Source organism: Microcaecilia unicolor, chromosome 10 (assembly GCF_901765095.1).
Source record: "Microcaecilia unicolor chromosome 10, aMicUni1.1, whole genome shotgun sequence".
NCBI classification, from domain to species: Eukaryota; Metazoa; Chordata; class Amphibia; order Gymnophiona; family Siphonopidae; genus Microcaecilia; species Microcaecilia unicolor.
In genome coordinates, this window is record NC_044040.1 from 96,389,687 (window position 1) to 96,409,414 (window position 19,728).

The 19,728-nt window shown below is 43.5% G+C and overlaps 1 protein-coding gene across 3 annotated transcripts in view; it reads left to right on the top strand.

Annotated features, from left to right (window-relative positions):
- The window catches only part of LOC115479359 (solute carrier organic anion transporter family member 1B3-like), a 699,693-nt gene that overhangs the window by 359,040 nt on the left and 320,925 nt on the right, over nt 1-19,728 (top strand). For 2 of the 3 annotated variants that reach the window (XM_030217247.1, XM_030217248.1), the window contains 2 exons: nt 538-684; nt 4,907-5,005. In XM_030217247.1, the coding sequence (XP_030073107.1) occupies nt 538-684; nt 4,907-5,005 (246 nt within the window). The remainder of the gene's footprint in view (nt 1-537; nt 685-4,906; nt 5,006-19,728) is intronic. The other variant, XM_030217249.1, reaches the window with a different exon arrangement.

Sequence of the window (19,728 nt, forward strand, 5' to 3'; positions counted from 1 at the left end):
TTCTGGGGGCAGGATTACATAGCGATTACAACAATACATTTAGGTTGTATTTCCAAAATTGCAATTGTTGATTAGAGGGATAAGTTATTAACATGGGCTATTATTAAGGCATACCATTTTACTGTTAACCCCTCAGTTATTAGTAACCGGTTTCACTGCATAAAATGAAACCTGTGCTAAAATAGCACGAATTAGTAGTAACAGAACACATTTTAATGGTAGCCCATGTTGATAAATATGCCCCTTAGTTGGGAAAAAATACAAGAAGAAAAAAATATATACAACTGTTTTGGGGTACTATTATTTTTACAATTTTCTTAGAGTATGTGCGAAAAAAAGTACACACAAATTTGAGAATTGTCCTAAATACTACTGCCTTTCTACATTACCTAATACAATCACATTTTGGGCCATAGCATAAGTGTCCTGTTACTGCCTGATTTCACCACTGCCATAATTACAAGCATGTAATTTTATAGCTAATCATTGCATTAACTGAGTCAAGATTTTCACACATATATTTTCTCTCTTTTTCAGACTGCAATAAAGAAGCTGGATCTTATATGTGGATATATGTATTAATGGGAAATGTTTTACGTGGAATTGGTGAAACGCCAATAGTACCTTTGGGTATTTCTTATCTTGATGATATTGCCAAACAAGAAAATATAGCTTTTTATTTAGGTAATCTTAAATTAAATGTATAAAGAGAAATTAGACATCTGTAGACTCAGAAAGGTCATTTTACTAAGCTATGGTATAAAGTGGCCTTAGTGTGCTCTTACATGGAGTTCAACATATTTCTAGCTCCACTATTAACCTTATCTCAATCAGGCTTCACCATGTTTGTATATGCGATGAGATTCAAATCCTATGCACTCTTGACCCCTCTAATCTACAGGAGATCTCTTATACAAATCACAGACTGGCTTCAAGATTCAAATTTGGTTCTTGATCCAAATAAATCCAAAGCCCTTCATTTTGCTGCTGGCGACACACTCCCCAATGACGCATTGTAGTACCCCAGTTTTCTTAACTAGTAATACAAGAATTCTCAGTGTAATCCTCGATAATGCACTTACCTTAGGACCCCACATCACAGATTATTCAGCAGTTCTTTTATAAGCTAAAATTAATTTGCTCTATTCAATCCCTACTTCATCCTCCAGCCCTCAACATACTCATACATTCACTAGTCTTTAGCCAACTTGATTACTGCAACTCCTTATATAAAGGACTTAGAGCAAAAGACTTGTACAGCTTGCAGCTTGTCCAGAACACAGCTATTAAGATCATCAATAAGGCACAAAAATACAATCATGCGACTTCTCTTTAAAAGGCCTTTCACTGGCTGCCTCTCTCTCACCATATAACTTATAAAGTACTACTCCTAGTCTTCAAAATTAATATCACAGAGAACCAGATTTTATTTCCTGGTTATTGACACCCAATACCCCCTTCAAGGACATGCAAATCCACAGCACATCTTTTCATAGTCTCTAGTTTCAGGGAATTAGTCTATGATAGCATCAGACGCTCCATTTTTCACTACAGAGTCCTGAACTCTGGAACAAATTACCAGAGCATTTAAGATTACAGTCATCCCTAGATTGGTTTAAGTTTGATCTGAAAACCTCTCTTTTCACAGATGCCTTCTGTTGAGCCTTAATTCCTCTTCCATCAGGCACTGGACGCAGAACAATATGATAATGCACCAACCATCCCTCATGTGTACTTCCCTTCCCATATTCTCTCATAATCATTGTAGTTCTCCACTTTTTCCCTCTTTTTGTCAGGTTTGTCTTTCTAAAACACTATCCTTTTTTTTGTTTCAGCCTGTAAGCCTCCCAGATGGCCCTACTGATGTGCAGGATAGCAAATTAAAATAAACTCAAAACATGAAACTTTTTCCAACGTGTTAAGGCCATTTTTACCACAGCAGTAAAATGACCAATTTTCTATTTTGTTTAATTAATGGCCATGCACTAATGTAGCCAATAGCACATGGCCATTAAAAAAAAATTAGTACATGAGCACTTACTGACACCTATTTTGTAGGCATTAAGGGAGCATGCAGTAACGTAGCTTGGTTGATTAGTGTACAAATGCTCACTCTCCACCCCCAAATATGCCCCCTCTGCAATAAAATAAACCATCTTTTTTAGCGCGCAGTTTGCGCACACAGATAACAAAATTACCACAGGACACCCAAGCATGTGCCATGGTAAGCCATTTTAAGCCATGGTAAGTGCATGCTAGTGCCTACCACAGTTTAGTAAAAGGTCCTCAGAATAAATAATTATGTTCAGTTGAACAAAGCAGTTTGCTTAAAATATCAGGATAAAGTTATCTACTCTTTAAGCAGATATTCACAGTGAAATATCCAAATATCTTGGCACCACTTCATAGCAGCCTGTTATATCTGCAGCTGAAGTATCCAGATAAACTCAAGATATCCAGATATACTTAACTAGTAAGAGGATGAAAGCCCCAAACCACTCTTTGCCCTTCTTTTACATATATGGATAGCTTTTGACTGGGCATTAACATTAACAATAGATTTATATTCCGCCATATACCTTGCGGCTCAATGCCGATTACATGATTAAAGAAGCAGGATATTACCTGGAAATACAATCCTTAAAGTAAGATAAAAAGAATAAAATGGATCAGTCTATTGATCACTATAATTCAGGACAAATTTTTTAAATAGGTAAGTTTTAATCTGCCTACAGAATTGAGTATTACTTGTCACTGATATCATCATAGTTTGAATTTCTTTCTCTAAACGAGTTGCCCGATATGAGAAGAGATTATCTAATAACCTAGTTCTCTTTATATTCTTTAAAGATAGAAATGTGAAAAGAGAGCAAATCCTCATAGTTTACTGCATAAAGACTATAAAGGTAAAATGGAACTAAACCATGAAGTATCTTATATATAAAGCAGAAAAATGTATATAATATTCTCGCATGAACTGGAATGCAATTGTTTATAATACAAAGAAACATTGCCACATTTTTTCAGTGAAAAAATCAATCGCAGTGCTACATTTTGAATGGTATTAAGTCTCTTCAGAATTTTTTTAGCAACTCCTAAGTAAATGATATTGCAGTAGTCTAGTGAGTTTAAGACCAAAGACTGTACCATTAGACAAAATTGATTCTGATCAAAATACTTCTGAATTCTTCGCAAATTACGCATTATGAAGAATAATTTCTGAGAGAGTTTGCAAATCTGATGAACCAGGAATAATCTATTATCTATCAAAATTCCTAATACTTTAATATGGGAAGAAAATTGGTATAATATTTATCATAATACTTTTCTCATCTGTAACCGGAGAATGGCTAACTAGTAAAAATTTAGTCTTCTCTGAATTTAATTTCAATTTATGCTTTTTCATCCATGCTTCTAAGGTATTGACAACAACATGAAGTAAATCTGTATGAGATGGAAACAAAGAATTAACTGGGACCAAGACCGTTAGATCACCTGCATAGTTATAAACATAAATGCCCAGCTTCTCCATAACATAACCTAGAGAATGTAGGTAAATATTTAAAAAGCATGAGAGAAAGTGGAGAACCCTGAGGAGCCCCACTAGAGTTACTCTATCTATCCAACAGATCTCCATCCAGTCTAAGTCCAGAAATTTGATCCTTTAAAAACTCCAAGAACCATCTATAGACATTTCTAGTTATACCTATACTATCCAAGATTTGAAGAAGAATACCATGATCAACCAGGTCAAATGCACTGGAAAGATCAAACTGCAGCATCAAGGCCTTCTTGCCTTCTGATAGTAGTCTACGAATATTAACAAGAAGTAAGCCAATAATGGTCTCGATGCTATAGTTTGACCTGAATTCAGATTGAATAAGATGTAGCACATTGTGTTGGTCCATCCAAAAGTTATCCATTTGTCTGGCCATAATTTTTAAAACTAAGGACCAAGCTGTATAAGACCTAACATTACCCATGAAAACACAGCACATTACTCATTTTTCATAATAATGAGCTGCCTTGCATGCAATTGTATGTTTTGTATCTCATTATTATTAACTTATTCTTCACTAAAAAAAATTGTGCATTAAGAAAATTGCACACAATTTTGCCATTTAACATGTGCTATTTGGTAAACAATAAGATCATTTTACTAAGCTGCACTAAGAAATAGGCTTAGGGTGCCTTTATGTGGCCCTTTCCTACACAGTAAGCCTATTTCTAGCATAGCCATCAAAAACGGCTTTTTTCAATTTATTTCATTTTTGGCCATGCCCAAATGTTAGCATTAGCATGCAGCCATTAAAAAAAGTTACAACGTAAGTACTTATTTTCTCCTGTTTAGGTGGTGCTAAGGCTCCCAAGTTATAGGCACGCAAATCAATTAGTACAGCGGTCATGTAAATGCATCAGCTGATTGGTGCATCCATGCCCATTCTCCAGCCCCAACATGCCTCCTTCCCAAAATATTAGAAAAATTTATTACCACACACTTAGCACATGCAAAACTAATGTGGAACATTTTAGCGTATCTCGGATTAGGCTATTTTTGATGCTTTAAGTGTGCAGCTTTGTAAAAGGACCCCGATGTATGCTGTCCCCCAATCCATGTTCATAATTCTGGGCCTTAATCAGATAATTTTTTATTTAATTTCCAGTTAAAATTAAGTTGTCCTGTTAACTATAACCAGTTAGGGCCTATGAAATATTGGGAGGCAATTTTCTAAGGAGGACTTTCTGCACTTAACAGCTATTTAATCAGGGAAATACTTTAAAATGTGTTTAATCAGGGAAATACTTTAAAATATGCCCCCTTAGATGTTGAAGTATATTTATTCTTGGTGTTATCTATGAACTTTTTCTGGATAAATAATATTTCATCTTTGTTCTGTATTTTCAGCTTGTGTGCAGGCAATTGGTATAATTGGGCCTATACTTGGATTTATATTAGGATCTTTGTGTGCCAAATTATATGTGGATATAGGGTTTGTGAATCCAGGTAAGAATTATTATAAACTAGAATAGTACAGTAGAAGTTAAATGTGGTGTTTATGATAGTGTATTTACGTTATCTATTGATTTTTGATTTTTATTGTACTGTACTTTAGGGCTCATTTTCAAAATGCTTAGACTTATAAAGTTCCATAAGTTACTATGGGACTCATTTTCAAACGAGAAAAACGTCCAAAAAGTGGCATAAAAGACAGATATACATTTTTCTCACAGAAAAATGTCCAAAGTGTATAATCAAACAAAACGATAAACCATTCCAAAATTCCAATACGTCTAAAACTTTACGTTCTCAGAGGGGGCATTTCATAGGTGTGATGTGGCTGTGATATGGATAGGTTTACGGAATGGACGTCTCCAGCACATAACAAATAGCAAAACGTCCACAATTAGACCTGCTTTAAAAGCATTTAGGGTAAGAGCCCAACTTGTCTTTTGACCAATTTGCAATTTTGTGGAGTTGGAGAGTGGAGAGCTAGGCGCATTGGTTATTGAGAAAGAGTTGCTGAGTGCTGTCTTACCGTTTGTCTATTTGCCTCAGTCTCAACCTTGTTCACATTTCCTTCCTTGCCTCCTCTGTGTCTCACCTCCCAAGGGCCTTGCTCATACCTGCTAGCCCCCCAGCCACACCCAATCATTCCCTAGTATCTCTCCCCCTTTCCCCACACCCCCCATTATACCCCCTCACCTGCTTGTCCTCTCTCTCTTCTTCTGTTTGTCCAGTCCCAGTTTGTCACTGTAGTCTGTGCTGCTGCTGTGTGTGTGAAGACTGGTTGTTGGTAGGAGAGAGTGCAGAGCTGCCAAAGGGTCCCAATATTTGAGAGGGAGATTTTAGTACATGCCCCCGCCCTGCCCCACTCTGCCTTGGCCCCACCAACTCTACATGGCTCCACCCCCTAGCACACCTCAATCCCACAGCCATTTCAGAAAATATTTTATTTAATAGTCTAATACCCTTTTCAGTACCTTTGTTGTCTGGCCATTTACTTTTTCTAATTGTGTTGGTCCCAGTTTCTTGGTTCTGCTTTCCTTTGTCATCTCTTAACTCTCTTGTCAGGGTGTCCTGTCCATTGTCATTTTCTCTCCTTTTTTTTTGTTATCTTCAATTTATTTTTCTACCTCTCTCTCTGTCCAGATGTAATTAATTCTTACTATCCATTCTTTAATTTCCCTCTTTTTACTTCATCTACCTATGGCATTTCATCTTTTCCTCACTTTTGTTCTCCCCATGCCCCTTCTTCTTATTCTCCAGTCTTTCACTAACCTTATCCTCCCCTCTCTCCATCCTTCCAGTATCTCTCCCTCTTTCTTTCTTTCTCCATCCTTCCACCCATTACCCTCTCCCAATCATTCCATCCATTGTGTCCCTCTATCTCTCCTTTCTTCTAGACAGTTCTCTCTCTCTCTCTCTCTCTCTCCCCTTTCCCATTCAGCATGTCCGCTCTCTCTCCCCATCCTTCCAGTGTCTTTTCTCTTTCTTCCCTACCCTTCCATCCAGCGTTTCCCTCTTTCTGCCCCCTCCTTCCAGTATTTTCCCTCTCTCTCCTTTTCTTCCATCATTTCTCCATCTGACCAGTTAGGGTTTCCCCCAGTTTCTTCCCATGCTTCTTCCCAGCAGCTTCTCTCTCGCTCTACTGCCCTTGTCCATGTCCTCTCTTTCTCTCCCCATCTTTCCACTCATCTCTCTCTCTCTCTGTACCCTCTTCTATCCAGCCAGTGGCGTAGCTAGGTGGGGCGCCAGGGGAGCGGCCGCTCACCCAAATGGAGTTCTGCTGGCACCGGCGCCTATTTTTTTCTTGTCATGTTGCATTGAAAATGTGCACTGGCGCCGACAGAAGTCCACTCTTGCGTCACTTTTGCTCCCCTCGCGCCGTCAACCTGGCTCCGCTTCTGCATCCAGAGTCTTCCCTCTTTCTGCCCCTCCTTTCCTCTTTTTCTCCTTTCATCCAGCATTTCTCCTCTTTCTCTCTCTCCATCTGACCAGCCTGGGTCTCCCCCTTGCTTCCCATCAGCCTGTCTCTCCCCTGTCCTTTTCCATGTCCCCTCTTCTCTCCCCATCTCTTTCTCTCTCTCTCTCTCTGTACCCTCCAGCATCCTCACTGTTCTTTCTTTTTCTCCCCTCTGCTCTCTCCATTTATTCCTGCCTCCCTCTGGACACCCTTTCCCCCTTCCCCTACCCTTTCTATCCAGTACCCCGTGTTTTCTCTCTCCCCCTCTATATTGCAGAAGCAGCACCGTCAAAAGAAGAAAATATGTGTGGGGCTGCAGCAGCCTCCAGGTATGTGCTATCGACTCTGCCATCCTCTGCCCCCGCTGATGTCAATTTCCTATTCTGGGGGCAGAGGACCGGCAGAGCCGACAGTACTTGCCTGAAGGCTACTGTGTCCCCGCGCTTGTTTTTCTTCTTTTGCTGCAGCTGCAGCTGCTCAAGAGAGAAGCAGCAGCAGATCTCAGCGGGAGACTTTCCCATTTTGGCAGGAGTGTGGGATATGACCCGCCAAAGCAAGAGTCTCCTGCTGAATGTGGGAGACTTGGCAGGTATGAGAGCGAGTGTGTTGCAGCTGCATGTGAGAATTGAGTGCTGGTGTTGGGAGAGTGAGTGATTGCTGCTGTGTCTGTGTGTAAGGATTGGTTGTTGGTGGTAAGAGAATGAGTACTGGGTGCTGTCTGTTGTTGGAGGGACTCACCAGACTCACTAGGTGCAGTACATGGAGGTGCACACAGTCCTTATTTTGGGGTGTCATTTGCACCTGTGGTGGAAATGGCTGCTTCTTTAGTGTCAGCAGCTGATTAATCCAGATACGTGTGGGTTGTGTCCATCTACCAGCAGGTGGAGATAGAATTGCACTGCCTTATGGGACGGAGTGCTCCCTGGTCAGTCAGTATTCTCTATCTCCAGTAGACAGATGGATGGTCTCTCACAAGCTCCTGGTCTCATCTGAATGTGGCTCCTGTTCTGGGTCTCTCAGTTCAGCAGAGCTTAGGGGTGTCTGGGTACATGTGGTCCCCCACTCTCCTCCCTTCTCCTACCTCAAAAAAAAAAAGAGGAATGTTGGCTCTACACTAACCTTTTCTGAGGCTACAGCTCTTTATTGGAGAGGGTGAGACTGCTGCTTTGGGCAGCTGGCTGATTTCCCAGAGGTACTGGCTCTTCATTCTCAATGCTGTGGTGTGTTACTCTCTAAATTCTTGTGGATGCCAGACAGCTTCCTTGGTGGATATGGTGTCTGACTCATTCTTTCTGAGCTGGGATGCCTGTTTTTCTGTTTAGACACGCACCATTTGCGCTGGAATCTTAAGCCAAGTTTCTTCTTAGTGTCTTGTGGGACACTGTAACTCTTCAGCCTGTCACAGCCATTTTTATTGCATGTGGGTATGCTATTATGGCGGTTCTATTGCTGCAGTTAGTCAGCCTTCTCTCCACCTTTCCCCCTGTACTTTGTTTTGGTGTGGATAAGGGGGTTAAGCCCTGGTACAGCGCTGCCGGTCTGGCTGGGGGTGCTGGCTGCACTCTTGCAGGTTGTTATACTGTGGAGGACTTGTGCATTTGCCACACATGGAAAGTACAGGATACTTCTCTAGTGGTGTAGACCAGGTTTTGGCTGCCTTCTTTCTGGAGCATGAGCTGAGGGTCCATGTGTTGTGCAGCAGAGTTGTTGTTTTGTCTTGTGATTCGAGTCCTCTGCCCTCTCTCCCCCCCCCCCCCCCCCCCCCCCCCCCCGTCATCAGCAAGGGGTTATCTCTGTCATTTGTTTTGGTGCTTCTGGTCTTAAGGACTTAAGCAGGGGGTGTGCTGGCACTGTGTTGACACTTCCCGTAGAGGGTTTACTGTCGGGCTGTCATGGATATGTTACAGGCTGTTCCACCTTCTCGGTCTTTCCCTCCAGTTCTGTACAGCAGAACAGTGGATTTTCGGGAGCTTCTCGTCAGTCTACAGTACCCATGACTTTCCCTGGTCAGAGTTTCAGACCTGAGGGTTGCTCTGTGGAGTGCAGGAGAGTTCCCACATGCTAGGTGAGGTTCTGCTCTCCTGTAGTGCAGGTTGCGCTGATGATTTGCAGCTTACTGGGGTGGCCTTCACGATATTGGTTTTTTTTGTAGACCTACCTCTGGAGAACAGTGTGGCCACTGATGGTTCTTTGAAGGCTACCAGTGCCTGGTCTTCCACCTTCCTGGTTGCCAGTGGTATGTGATACAGGAAGTGTCAGGAGGGCATTTTGGGACACCTTCCCTCTCAGTATCACGTCTGTTCTTTTGATTCACCCCTCCCTGGGTGTCACAGTACAGATAGTTCTGTGTGTGATCGTTTTACATGTTTTCCTAGTCTCTCCTGGCCTTTTAGGGGACTGGGGGATAAGCGGACCCTCTCTCCTGGCTGGCAGGGTTTCTTTGGGTCACATCTTGCCACAGCAGTTTCTTATCTTGTCAGGTTTTGAGCTCGTATTTGCAGGTTGCAAAAAAAAAAAAAAAAGTAACACGACCAGGCTGCAATTTTTCTCTTCAAGTTGGTGCTGGAGTGCTTTCAGATGTGCCACAGTTTTTCTTTAAGGCGCTGGCTTCACCCTCAAACTTGCTGTTTCTTTGAAGCATATTTGCTTCTCTGTGCTATCTAGCTTGCCTTGACAAGCGGTTCCTGGCCTGTCTAGCACTGCTCTCTCTCCATGCCTTAGTACTAACATTTCCGGTGTGGCTTTTCCATAGCAGTTCTGCTTTGAATTCTGGCACCCTGTCGCTGGCCTCAATTGTTCCATGCTATCTCCGTCCCCGCTTTTTCAACAGAGTTGCTAGCCCTGTGTCATAGTGTGTTTTAGTTTTCATGGTTATTGCAGCTAGTGGAAGAGTGAGCACTGTGTTCCACGGGTTTCTAATTCTAATCCCACTGCATGGGCACTTGGCTACACACAGCCATATCCTCTTTGCCTATTAGGATTTCTTTACCCTACGTGTAATTTATTCTGGGATTCTTGCCAGAGAATGTAGTTAAAGCAGTTAGCAGATTTGTATAAAGGTTTGGATTTTTTTTCTATGAGAAAAGTCCATCAACCATTATTAGGATGGACTTGAGACTGCTTATTTCTCTACTATTTCTCTACTATTTTTATTAGTTTTGAGTTTTATTTCTAGGATAAGCAACTTCAAATGTATTGTTCTGTTTTAAGATGTTGCCAGGGATTTCTACCTGGCTTGGCTACTTGTGGAAACAGGATGCTGGGATTGATAAACCTTCTGTCTGTCTCAGTTTGGCAATGATTATGTTCTTATCTCTTTGACTCTCGGCTACTCTAGATAGCACCTTTGCATGCCTATGCCAGCTGATTCTACTGCACATGTCACTTCAATCCCTCTTGTCTCTCTCAGCAAGATGAGAGCTCTGGCTTAGGCTTTGGGCACCTGATGGGACTCTACGTGACAGTTGACAACTACTTTTTCGAGGTGGGCTCTTGTTTGGAGGAGATCATAAGAGGTTGGTTTGACTCCTAAAGAACTCCATGGCTCAGTGTGGCAGCGGACAGGTCTCAGGATTCTTTTACCACCTCTCAGTCTCGTCTTAGCCTTCGTGAGCTCTAGTGCTTCCATCCAGACTGATTCATTGTTAGGATTCTCTCTTCAACAACATATGATTGTTTAGCATGCTGGCCAACACGTCTCCCCATGCCCTCAGCACCACCTAATTGTGGGTGCTTGGTGCTCTCCTCAGATTTTTTTTTGTTTTTTTGAGATGACTCACATGACTGGCTGGGTGGCTGGGTTCACATCAAGCTCTACAACTTAGATTAAATAATACCTTTTTTGCTTATTTACAACCCAAACTTTTACTGACTTCTGCTCAGTTTGTATTGAGGCACCAGTCCTCAATTTTACTTTGAACTTCTGTCATTTATTTTGGCTGGAGAAAGAAAACTTACAAATTACAAATAACTCTCCTCATGCCCTGTGATCAGAGCTGGATCTTTATTTACATCTAACCCTCCTCCTGGACAACAAAGAAAAAGCCTACAGCAACCTGCATCAGTTGGACCATCCAAGGATATCAGAACCAGAAACTATAAAGCGCATACCTACAATCTGTGAGTTAAAGTTTTATTTTAACTATATAACTATTTCTAGAATTCTAATCTGTTAGATTCCTTAAAAGTAAAGTCAACCATCAACCTCCTCTGCATTAAGTCTCCAAAGAAATTCACATAGAAGTGCTAAGTACAGCCATGTGTTTCTCTATTGCTGGAAGCCTTTGATCGCAGTACTCAAACAGCACTGTTTTAGCATTTCCCCTAAAACAACAAAAAGAGCGGAAGAAAAACCAAAACAGACCAGAAAAAACCATACAGAGTAAGAGCACCAAAGAAGTTTATTAGGACCCTACATACGCACTCATGTTCAATTCCAGACAGCACCGGCATTTATGCTTTTCACTCCTTGTGAATCCAGGAGGCGCTCTGTATACGTCAATTAGAAGACTCCTGAAGAAGGCCGGTTGGCCAAAACACAGACCGTGTAGGGTCCTAATAAACTTCTTTGGTGCTCTTACTCTGTATGTTTTTTTCTGGTCTGTTGTGGTTTTTCTTCCGCTCTTTTTGTTGTTTTATGTGTGCTTTGCGGGAGACTTGGACCTTCTTTGTGTTGGTTAGCATTTCCCCTGCCTACATTCCAAGGTGTGCTTAAGGTCAATGATGCCCCTTACAAATACCTAACTGCTCAGATCACCACCTCTTCCTCTCTCCATTGCCTGCTGTAATTCCAATCCTGCAACTTGAATAAGATAATTATCTGGATTTGTAACCATGAGAGCTACACTGTGGCTGTCCATTCAAAGCTGCACAATTGATTATGGAAGAATGGCAGCCTAATAGAGGAACCCAAGGAGTATTTAAGGTCAGTTCTCTCCATTGTCCTGCTCAGCTCTGTACTTACAACCATACTTCAAACAGCAAACAAAGGAAATTAACAACTCCATAACAGGAGAGCTACAATGTGGCCTCTTGTCCGATCTAAATTCCCCTGACTGCTGCATGACTGACTATGGAAGAATGGGAGCTTAAATGAGGAACCCTACCTAATTATAGCAAGTAATAGCATCATTTTGAAGCCTGCCACATCGGCACATCCCCACCTCCCCACCTTATGAGTATCTGAGACACCATGACCACTCCTCGCCATCGGTGGGATCTAACTTCAAGGAGGAGTCCGTTCTGAAGTCTTTAACAGCACACATTTAGGACGGATAAAGAGCGCTAAACCCAATTGACTTAAACAAGCTCCAAAAGCTATCACCATGAAGTGGCTCACATGGATTTGCTTAGCCCTTATGAGCACGTTGGGCGGCAACCTACCAGATAACTTAGTGCCTAATCCTATCCCCATAATCTATAACCCATCTAGAAAACCCTGCACTAAGAAATACCCTAATTATAATGTCAGATATCTGCTAGACAATGCCAATACATACTGTCAGAACACTATGGTTACAGACCAGAACCAAATGGCTAACATTAAACGGCATAAAAAACTCGCTACCTTTTGCAATTATCCAAACAATTCTCCCCTTTGGAAAACAAGTCTTGTCCCCACCATTTATATCAATGCCAGGTCTGTAGGGAACAAAGTTCTCTTGCTCAGGGATCTGCTAGAATCTTCAGATCTGGGCTTTCTGTTTATCTCAGAAACATGGCTCACAGAAGTTGATAGGCCAATACTGCTCCACATCTACCCTTCCAGTTATGGTATTCTTCATTCTCCAAGATAGGGTAAAAAAGGAGGTGGACTTGCTCTTTAAGAGTTTTTTCCACAGGTCTTTAGTTAGTTCTGGGGTTTTCCCTGAACTGGAATACTTGCTGTGCAAATTCTGTGAGGATTCAAAAGATGCAAATCAAATCACTCTACTCCTCATTTACTGTCCTCTGGGAGCTTGGTCCAAGGCAGAACCTCTACTTGAAGAGATTATTTCCTCTACCATGTCACAATTTTCAAGGATTATTGTCCTGGGAGACTTAAACCTACACCAATGTCCACAACTTCAAATCATTCCTGAAGGGCTGTGAACTAACTACATTCTCTGAGGGTGCAACTCATGAAAAGGGTCATAGGTTAGACTTCATGACTTCCTATCCTAGTAGCTTGATTAGCTCATTCAAATGGAAGACAGTACCATGGTCTGACCACTTCCAACTGGATTTCACCATTGATATCTGTATGTCAAGCTTAACCAGACACAAGTCATCCAAACTCACCTCCACCAGAGATAAAATCAATGAGGCTGGGAGCAAATGACATCATCGCTGGGAAATGGCAGCCTGATTCCTTAGCTCTGCTGGAGCGGGAGATGTAATCATTGGAAAACCCATTAATCTTTACTGAAAACCCTCACTGTTTACTTTTGAGTGGCTGGAGAGATGGAAGTGCAGGAAAAAATGGACAAATTTAAATTGACAGCTGCGAAGAGAGCTAGCAGCTCAAACTCCCTGCAGAAGGCAGTGGTACTCCGTTCCAAGATGGCGTAGGCAGAATCGGACTCAGTCCCTGACCACACGGAGCAAATAGAGAGTGACGCAGAATTTACCAAACAAGATGTTGCATGCTGGTTCAAAGGTGGAAATGACCGTGGTCAGGAAGGATATACAGACAGAGGTGTCGGAACTGCGGACCGAGGTCCGGGAGATTGGGGCCCGCCTTGAGCAGATGGAGGAGCAGATGGATGGTCTTACAGACGATTGGCAAAAGCTGCAATCAGAGCTGAAAGTGGAACGTAAAAGCAGATCAGAGTTACAGCTGGCACTGGAGGACTTGGAGAACAGATCCAGAAGCATGCAATCTGCGCTTTAAGGGGGTGCCCGAGGAGGCCTCATATAAGGATTGCATGCAGGTGATTAAAGAGATCAGCGCTCACATCTTCAGTACACAGGAAAATGCCTCAGGAGAGTTGGAGAACATGTCCATCAATTTTGACAGGGCCCACAGAAGTCTGGGGACTCAGAGAGACTCATTGCCCAGGAACATCATCGCTTGCTTTCATGAGTACAGTGTGAAGGAGAGGGTGTGGAGAAAAGCAAGGACCTTAGGTGAAGTTGAGTGGAATAACTGTAAAGTCAAGGTATTCCAGGACCTGGCCAAGGCTACTCTACAGCGTCGGCGGGATATGCGGGAGGTTACTACCTACTTACAGCAAAATGGTTTGAGACACAGATGGTTATATCCTTTTGGATTACAATTATCGGTGGGAACACAGACGTGCAGAGTCCAAAACACAGCTGAGGTTTGGAGTGCCCTTTTGGAGTTGGGTCGCTCGGATCTTCCTACCTCAGCGGTCACGGGCTGGACCCCGAGGTCGCCCACCAATTCGAAATCAATGTGGCAGAAGGCTCATGGCTGGAGACAAACGTTGCCATATGATTAGACTTGAGTTCTGGACTACTTCATGTTTTGGAGATCCTGCAGGGTTCCGTGTTACCTAGCAGGTGGGAAGGAGCTGACTCGAGTTCAAGATGCGTGGGGGGGATCTGAAGTCCTTGTGAATGTGCAGAGAATGATAGTAACGTGAGAATGTGAGTGTATGTGATGATCAACACAGTATGGGTGTATTATGGAGTAAATACAGATCGGGGTGAATTTTAGCTAGCAGTGGGTGAGTCATCCTCTGGCGATGGTGTGCTTCCTCAGGGAGTTCACTGGCGGGTTCTTTAGTTGACCAGTTGCATGGGAAGACAGGGTGGGGGGGAGGAGGGAAAGGGGAGGAGGGAGTGGGGGGGTGGGGAAGGGAGATGGGATGGGACTGCGGGGGTTCATGGAATGTTAATGGTTTGAATGACCAAGGATACCAGAAACTGGAAGATGTTCTTCAAAACAAAGATTTATTGGAGGTTTGAAGACTCGACACAATGTCCTGTTTCGGCCGTCAGACCTGCATCAGGAGTCTGCTGTGCAAGGTGCTTTAGAAGAGTGACGTTTAAAACGCCTTGAAGATGTCACAGCAGTCTCTTGCACAGATTATGACTCAATGGTGATGAGGATGATTCTTCAAACTATGACGTGGTAGTCTTGAGAAAGACTGTTTAAAAATATGGCGTGGTCTCGTCAACCTGCTGCATGCACTGCTTATAATACAGTTTGAAGAATCATCCTCATCACCATCGAGTCATAATCTGTGCAAGAGACTGCTGTGACATCTTCAAGGCGTTTTAAACATTACTTTTCTGAAGCACCTTGCACAGCAGACTCCTGATGCAGGCCTGACGGCCGAAACACGATGTTGTGTCAAGTCTTCAAACTTCCAATAAATCTTTGTTTTGAAGAACATCTTCCAGTTTCTGGTATCCTTGGTCGCTCTCCCACTTTTTGTGTACTGTTGTCTTTACCGTGGGGTGTTTGAGTTCTCCGCTTGCTGGCGGATTTCCTCTCACAATGGTTTGAATGACCCAGGGAAAAGAAGTATTATTTTCAGAGAGTTGCGGCATCTCAAATGGGACGTGGTTATGCTCCAGGAAACTCATGTACATAAGCAAGACACATTAATGTTACGCCGAAGGGAGTATGGTGAATGTTTTACACATGCTGACCCCAGAGGGGGGGGGGGGGGGGGGGGGGGGGGAACGGGAGGCTTGGCAACTTATATAAGATCGGAGATACCTTTCACCAAGGAGAGTACTTTCTTGGATGTCACTGGGAGGTGCTTGGTGATCAAAGACCGCCTGTATGACGAACCAGTTACCTTTGTCAAGGAGAGAGAAGGACTTCCAAGGCAGGTCTTAAGCAGCGTGCATGCTGCTTTTGCTGAGGCTGCCGGCAGCTCGGGAGATTGGCGATACAGGGCTCCACTGGAAGAGTCCAGTGCTGTGGTGGCGGCGGGGGGTCCAAGGAGATTGAAAGAGACGGGTGGGCCTGGTCGGGAAGGGTAAAAAAAATGAGACTGGGGGGGGGGGTGAGTAAGAGAGCGAGATAGAGAAGGAGCAGAAGATTGATGGGACTACGGGGTGTTGTGGAGAGAGAGGGAGCAGAAGATGTATGGGACTAGAGGGTGTGGATGGGGGAAGAGAGGAGTTGAAAATGGATGCGACTAGTGGTGTGGGGGAAGGGGAACAAAACAGATGAGTGGGACTTCTTGGTGATTGAATGGGAAAGGAAGACAAAAAGAGGAGAGAAGAGAAATGGAAAACCAATCTGGAAAAGAATTTAGAACACTGACACATGGAAAGTGGAAGAGAGTGGGACCAGCCCAATCAGAAAAATAAAAGTGCTCAGACAACAAAGGTAGAAAAGAAAAATAATATTTTTAAGATTGAGATGTGCCTGCTTTGTGAAATGTACATTTATTCTTTTTTTTTTTAGTTTTGTATTTTGCAGCGTACAGGAGAAAAAAACATTTCTGTTTCTCTCTTACCAGTATTGCCCTGCTTGTAAAGTCTATGTTTCTTGGGTGGAGGGGAGGGGGGGGTCTCCATTTCAGTTTCAGTTTCAGTGAATCCAGACTGCCCCAATTTGACTGCCCCTATCGGACCGACCGTTCACTTGTCTATTAGATTGTAAGCTCTTTGAGCAGGGACTGTCTCTCTTTGTTAAATTGTACAGCGCTGCGTAACCCTAGTAGCGCTCTAGAAATGTTAAGTAGTAGTAGTAGTAGTTTCTGTATGAATGTTTTTTTGTGGTCCCCTATATATATTTTCGAAAGAGAAGGACGCCCATCTTTCGACAGCCGATTTTGGGCGTCCTCAACTGCTTTCCATCGCAGGGACGACCAAAGTTCACAGGGGCGTGTCGGAGACGTAGCGAAGGCGGGACTGGGGCATGCCTAACATATGGGCGTCCTTGACCGATAACGGAAAAAAGAAAGGCGTCCCTAACGAACACTTGGACGACTTTACCTAGTCCTTTTTTTCTTACGACCAAGCCACAAAAATGTGCCCTAAATGACCAGATGACCACCGGAGGGTATCGGGGATGACCTCTCCTTACTCCCCCAGTGGTCACTAACCGCCTCCCACCCTCAAAACAATTTTTACAAATATTTTTTCCAGCCTCAAATATCATACCCAGCTCCATGACAGCAGTATGCAGGTCCCTGCAGCAGTTTTAGTGGGTGCAGTGCACTTCAGGCAGGCAGACCCAGGTCCATCCCCCCTACCTGTTACACTTGTGGTGGTAAATGTGAGCCCTTCAAAACTCACCAGAAACCCTCTGTACCCACATGTAGGTGCCCCCATTAACCCCTTAGGGCTATGGTAGTGGTGTACAGTTGTGGGGAGTGGGTTTTGTGGGGGGGGATTGAGGGGCTCAGCACACAAGGTAAGGGAGCTATGCGCCTGGGAGCAATTTCTGAAGTCCACTGCAGTGCCCCCTAGGGTACCCGATTGGTGTCTTGGCATATCAGGGGGAACCGGTGCACTACGAATACTGGCTCCTCCCACAACCAAATGGCTTGGATTTGGTCATTTCTGAGATGGGCATCCTTGGTTTCCATTAACGCCGAAAATTGGGAACGAATATCTCTAAGGACGACCATCTCTAAAGTCGACCTAAATTTCGCGATTTGGGCTTCTACGACCGTATTATTGAAACAAAAGATGGACATCTTGTTTCGAAAATACGGGTTTCCCTACCCCTTCGCCAGGACATCCTGCGAGGACGTCCTCAGGGAAACTTGGGTGCCCCTTTCGATTATGCCCCTCCATGTATTAGTGAGATGTCATATGTGTGTTCTCAATGCAAAGAGCTCCTAGCACTCAGAGAACAAGTCTGTTCTCTTGAGGCTAGAGTAGCAGACTTGGAGGAGCTGAGAGAGACAGAGAGGTACATAGAGGAGGCCTACAGAGATGTTGTACAGAAGTCTCACCTCCAATCTGGCAGCCCCTGTGCTGCCGTGAAGGAGGGAGGCCTTCTAAAAGGACATCATCACCCTAGTGCAGCTGGAAGTAATTGTAAACCCCCTAGTCGTGGAGCAGGTAAATTTGAATAATTGAAGAAATAAATATATGAGTGTCACAGTTTTAAATAGGGTTCCCAAATAAACTCCACACAACCAAGGGATTTAGCAAGAAAAAAATATTAAAGGTTTTATTAAAGGGTAAAATGAATAGAGGGTAAAGTAAATAGAAACACTTGTTGGTTATGTTTCTTAAATGTTGGTACCAATTTTTACAGGTTGATGGTATTAAATAAAATTAGTGCAAGATGTTAAATGCTTTGAGATAAGTTACAAAGGAAATAAAAGCAATAACAATTTTAAAACTACAATCACAGTCACCAAGAATCACAGTTATCAAGGATCACAGCTATCAAGACCCCAACTCTACATCTGCAGTAACCCAAAACATCCCACACATGTACACAGCACTAATTAGTGTGCTCAGATCTGATATATATAGTTTTCAATTTGTGTACACACAATTTCGTTACCAGTATTTTAAAGTCTTCGCTAGCATCGCTGCTTTCTTGCTTTGGGTACCTTAGTCTTCTTCACTTCCACGTCTCCTCGGTTGGTGAGGTCAGCTCCTGGTCCAGGGACTCCACGATACCTACTACTCTGACTCAAAAAAACTCAAAAAAGGAAAACCTTGACTTTCTGTGGAACTTGTGGACTAACTAAATTCAAAATAAAAAGATAAGCAAGGAAAATTCCTATCTCAACTGCCCAAAACATGACCCCTTTTGTTTTGTTCTGTTATACAACCACCCCTAATCTCACTGATGGACAGCTACACTAAATCCCCTAGAGGCAGGCACTCGCAGGACTCAAGGCTTAGGCAGGGCAGCTGTTCCCCAAGGCAGGCTTTTGTCTGGATCCCCGGAGGCAGGCATAAACAAAAAAAACACAGTGTTCACTTTTAGTCTGGCCACTCAGTGCGGGGGGATGCCCCTTTCTCTCTCTTTGTGGATGCTCAAACCAGCAAACTTCTGGGCTAGATCCCTCCTGAGGCAGGCACTCAAAAAGCACAGTTCCTTTTCTTATCTGGGCACTCAGTGCAAGGAGGGGGTGTCTCTTTCTCTCTGGAGCTTCTTCCCTCTCTGGATCTTCTTCCCTCTCTGGATCAGCCTCTTGTTTACAGGACAGTCACATGGCTGGCTTTCTCCTCTGCTCTCTGGACAGACAGACACACACACACGCGGATTGCCCTGGGTGGGTTCCTCTGGGGTTCTATCCAGCTATGCACTGCTCCCAGCACGTCCCTGTGACCACTGTAACAACAAATCTTCTGCTCAGCTCACCTCAGGCCCCCTTTCTTCTGTTCCTGTCTGCTTCAATGCCCGGCCACACTCACCATCTCTCTTTCTTCATCTGTGGGTTCCAGCCTGCAGCTGCCTCTTCTTATTTGAGCATGCCCTGCTTCTGCCCCAGCTTGCAGCACATTCTTCCCTCAGACCATGCTTGTAGCTTCCATTGTTTGTAGCCTCGATTGCCTTCTTCCCAGGCAGCCTCTGCACTGTAAAAACTTCTTTGTCCCACCTCTCTGTCCCCTGGATTGGCTTGAAATTCACGCCAATCTAAGGATCAGACTGCCTCCTGCCACCTCATTGGTCCAAATTCATACCTTTTTGCAGATCCTGTCTCCTATTGGCTATCTCACACACTGTCCCCTCCTCTACTTCCAGCTCTCAAACAGCAAATCAGGAGCCTTGTACTGTGCTCTCAGACAGCCAACCGGAAGATTTGTAACAAGTCTGTCCTTCTCTCACAGTTACAAACTGCTGAAACTTTATTAACACACATCTAGCAGCCATGGACAT